This window comes from Scylla paramamosain, chromosome 30 (genome assembly GCF_035594125.1).
Source record: "Scylla paramamosain isolate STU-SP2022 chromosome 30, ASM3559412v1, whole genome shotgun sequence".
Classification (NCBI taxonomy): domain Eukaryota; kingdom Metazoa; phylum Arthropoda; class Malacostraca; order Decapoda; family Portunidae; genus Scylla; species Scylla paramamosain.
In genome coordinates, this window is record NC_087180.1 from 2605001 (window position 1) to 2609958 (window position 4958).

Below are 4958 nucleotides of genomic sequence, written 5' to 3' on the forward strand. Positions count from 1 at the left end.
CTCAGTCGGAACGCCTAGTCAAGTTCCCACAATTGCAACTGGTAAGAGCTCCAATTTAACTCCAAGTAACGGTTTCACTAGAACAACAAGTATATACTCCACTGAAACAAGTAATAAGGATTCCACTGGCATAACAAGTAAAGACTTTACTAGTACAACAAAGGAAAGTTCCACTGCAACAACTAGTAAGGCTTTCACTGGCACAACTGGTAAGGATGCCTCGACTACAGGTAGCAAAGCTTCCAGCGTTACAGCTACTATAGATTCTCATGAAACAAGTAGTAAAGGTTTCACTGAAACAACCGGTAAGAGCTCCAGCGAAACAACCAGTAAAACTAGTGAGGGCTCCAATAGAACAACTAAGGAATCTACTGGTGCAACAAGCACAGGTTTCACTGTTACAGCAGATAAAAGTTCCACTGGAACAACTGTCAAGGATTCCACTTTTATAACTAGTGAGACTTCCATTAATACAAGCAACAAACTTTCTACCAGCACACCCAGTAAGGGATCCACTGAAACACTTAATGAGGGCTCCACTAAGACAACTAGTAAGGGTTTCACTAGCACAATTAGTGAGAGTTCTACTGAAACAATTAAAGATTCCACCGGTACATCTAGTAAAGTTTTCACTGAAACAACTTCATCAACTGGCAAAGGTTCCATTAGTACAACTAATCAGGCATTCGCTGGAACAACAAGTAAAGCTTCTATTGGCATAAGTAATGGTTCCACTATCACAAATAAGGATTCCACTGAAACAACTGGTGAAAGTTCCACTGAAACAACAAGTGAGGGTTCCACTGAAAAAGGCAATGAGGATTCCACAGAAACAGTCAGTGAGGGTTCCACTGAAACAGCCAGTGAGGGTTCCACTGAAACAGTCAGTGAGGGGTCCACTGAAACAGCCAGTGAGGGGTCCACTGAAACAACTGGTGAAAGTTCCACTGAAACAACAAGTGAGGGTTCCACTGAAAAAGGCAATGAGGATTCCACTGAAACAGGCAGTGAGGGTTCCACTGAAACAGCCAGTGAGGGTTCCACTGAAACAGTCAGTGAGGGGTCCACTGAAACAGCCAGTGAGGGGTCCACTGAAACTGCCACTGAGGGGTCCACTGAAACAGCCAGTGAGGGGTCCACTGAAACAGCCACTGAGGGGTCCACTGAAACAGCCACTGAGGGGTCCACTGAAACAACCAGTCAGGATTCCACTGAAACAGCCACTGAGGGTTCCACTGAAACAGCCAGTGAGGGGTCCACTGAAACAGCCACTGAGGGGTCCACTGAAACAGCCAGTCAGGATTCCACTCCAGAAAGTGCTGAGGGTTCCACTGAAACAAGTAGTGAGGACTCCACTACCACAGCCAGTGAGGGTTCCACTGGAACAATCACTGAGGATTCTACTGTAACAACCACTGAGGATGCCACTGGAATAACCAGTGAAGGTTCCATTGAAACAAGTAGTGAGGATTCCACTGGAAAAGATAGTGCGAGTTCCACTGGAACAGGTAGTGGGGGTTCCACTGGAATAGGTAATGAGGGTTCCATTGAAACAAGCACTGAAGGTTTCACTGGAACAACTGGTGAGGATTCCACTGGAACAATCAATGAAGATTTCACTGAAACAAGTAGTGAGGATTCAACTGGAGCAGCCAGTGAGGATTTCACTGTCACAACCAGTGAGAGTTCCAGTGAAAAAAACAGTGAAGGTTCCAGTGGAACAGCCAGTGAGGGTTCCACCGTCACAAACAGTGAGGGGTCCACTGGAATAGCCAGTGAGAGTTCCACTGGAATAGCCAGTGAGAGCTCCACTGGAACAGCCATTGAGGGTGACACTGGAACAGTCAGTGAGGGTTCCACTGTCACAACCAGTGAGGGTTCCACTGGAGTAGCCAGTGAGGCTTCCACTGAAACAGCCAGTTAGAATTCCACTGGAAATGCTAGTAAGGATACCACAGGAAAAACTGTTGGGAGCTCCACTACATAAAATACTAAGTGTTCCACTAGTTCATCTAATAATGGTTCCACTACATATATAATGTATTCCACTAAAAACACTGATAAGGACTCTTCTGAAACAATACAATAAGTTTCACTGGTACAGAGTAAGTGTTTCACTAAAATAACCAGTAAGGTTTCGACTGGAATAACTACTAAGATTTGCATTATATCAAGAACAAAATGTTCCATTATTCAAAAGAATAATAAGATCAGGTACTCAGATCTCCAGAATAACATTTATTATGAAAGATCTACTAGAAAAGCTTTATTATTATAAACTTTGATCAACTTAATTGACCACTGAAAGCTGCACCGGATTAAACACAAAGTCCCTTCGGATTAACATCGAGAATTCGGCCGGATTAATAATAAAAGTTTCTCTGAATACAAGCTTTAGAATGATACAAAATCAAAAGCACTAATTTAAATAAAAGAAACATAAATTTCCATAGAAAATGTCAATGTCACTCAAGTGATGCACCAAACTGATACTAATGTAGGAAAAATCACGATTGTATCCATTGAAAATAACATTGAAATAAAGTAATCTTTAAGAGTTATATTGAGCTTACCGCTGAACATTTTATTACCTTAATTTGAAGGCAACACCGAGGTAGTTTTGAAGTCAAACTTCCACTGAGTCTTCCACCTTATTCCATGGAGTTTTAATATATCATCAACTGAAGGCTCCACTGAATCACTAACAAAATTCGAAGTGATGGTTCAAGTAAAGATTTAAGGCAGTTTCTTTTCAATGAAAGTTTTTTTTTAAATGAATTTCATAGTTTCTCTGAAGTATTCTTCAGATTTTCATTGGAACCTCACGGGAACCATCATGAGAAGGTTCAAATATTTCTTGTATCATATAATACAATAAGTTTTGTAATTCATCAGCTATTTTTTCTAATTATTTACTTACGTATGCATCTATTTATATATTTACTAATTTACTTGTGTATTTATTTATTTATTTGCCTATTTATTTATTATCCCCATTAATTCAAGTTTAGTAGAGATTTCACGGTAGTGAACCTTGTGTTGTGCACTATCTTCGGGTTTGTTTTTTCATATTATCGATGATTTTACTTGGTGTCTTACTGTGGTAATCGTTTCGTCTGTAGTTCAGTTTTTTTTTTTTTTTTAGTTTAACCTACTAAAATTTATTATATACATGGAACTGAGATTTCTCTTTTTTTTTTTTTGTAATAAAAGTGGATGTTTTTATGATGTAACATTTTTATTGGCACTCCTTTATTGTACTTTGACATTTTTTACAAGTATAACAAAACTTCATCAACTTAGAATTTTCCGATATCATCTGTCTCATAAATACGTAAATCTACAAACTAGGAGCAGCAGATGAGATTGCTATCACGGTGAAAACCAAGAATAAGCTTAAAGACGAATATGAAGAGAAAAGTGATTCAAATAGAAAAATGTTCAATTTTTGTACCAGGAAAGCAAAGTACAAGAAATTTGTATTTTTTTTTCAATATGCCTATCAAATAAATATATACAAACAAAAAAAGATAAGAACACTCATAACAGTGATACTGACGAAAAGGATTTTATTTTTAAGAAAACATTATGATAGAACGTAAACAGAAAAAAAAAATGTTATAATTGGTGCATTGTACATTAACTAGACACGTGCTAGGAGCATAGACGGTATAGACAATACATAGAATAGGGTATAATACTCCGTTGAACTACCGCCAACAATAACGAAACAACCCATATCCAACAAGAATAGTATACACCCTGGCCAGAGAACAGCCTATCTACGATTTTCCAAAAGAAAGATTTCCACCTCCGACACACTAGTGAAAATCTAGGAAGAAAATAGACATCTGTATTCTAGCACAAATATTATACAATCTCCTGGTCTGCATCACTCTCATCTGTGGGCCCCGAGACCAGTAGCATTTTACAAACACAACACACACAACCCATAACAGCACACGGACTTCCGCAGAAAAAAAAAAAAAAAATGCGGGTGTGGGGGAGAAAGTTATTTGCCCCGGCCAACAATCTAGGCACAAAAAACGGATGACTGGTGTGGCAGTATGAAATGTCCGGGGTGCCCGGATGCCGTGTTCGCTGCCAGACATGCGTGGCATCACCCACTTGAAAGAAACTTGAGAAAGGAAATTGAAGGAAAGTAGTAGATTAAAGATTGTGGGCAGACCACGCTGCTATTTTTTAAATGAAGGTTTTATGTGCCGCTCTGCGAGCAAGTGTGGTGTACTTGCAGCTCGCCGACCCCCGACTCTTGAACACGCTGAACGGGTTTAGGCAAGGTTAAACTATGTTAGGATTAGATTCTCATGAATAGGAAAGGTAAGTTTTAAAAACTGCATGATATCGTTACAATAGTAATCACTATAACAAAATTTCACTTTTGTCCTTGGTGCCGAACCATAATTTTCCAGTTATTTACAATTCAATTCAATTCTGCTCTCAGGTAGGCTTTCAGCCTGTCAGGCGGGCCAACACTCATCTCCAGTTAGTTCTCTCTAAGCTTTCTTCCTCCCTCAATTCTTCCAACGTCCCCAGTCCATTCGCCTCCAGAATTTCTTCCACTCCGTCCTTCCATCTCTTCTTCGGTCTTCCTTTAGATCTTCTATCTTCTGGCCTTCAGTTCCATCTTTTATTTGTAATTCTTTCTTCATGCATTCTCTCCACATGTCCAAGCCATCTTAGCTGTGCCTTTTCTATTTTGCTTCTAACTGACGTTACTCCAATTTCTTATTTCAACATTTCTGATTCGATCTCTTCTAGTTTTATTTACTATTGCTCTCATTTCTGCCGATTGAATTCTGCTCGTCTCTTGTTGTTAATGTCCAACTTTCTGAGGCATATATTAAAATTAGTACCAGGACTGATTCAAATATAGTTTTCTTTGCCTCTGTAGGAATATGTTTATCCTTTAGGATAGGATATAGAGCACTGACACC

The 4958-nt window shown here is 39.2% G+C and overlaps 1 protein-coding gene across 1 annotated transcript in view; it reads left to right on the top strand.

Annotated features, from left to right (window-relative positions):
* The window catches only part of LOC135116020 (ice nucleation protein-like), an 8151-nt gene extending 6190 nt beyond the window's left edge, over positions 1-1961 (top strand). Inside the window, exon 3 of the mRNA XM_064033240.1 lies at positions 1-1961. This exon is cut by the window's left edge and continues 1363 nt beyond it. Within this exon, the coding sequence (XP_063889310.1) occupies positions 1-1924 (1924 nt within the window). The 3' untranslated portion in view covers positions 1925-1961.
* Positions 1962-4958: the final 2997 nt, after the last annotated feature.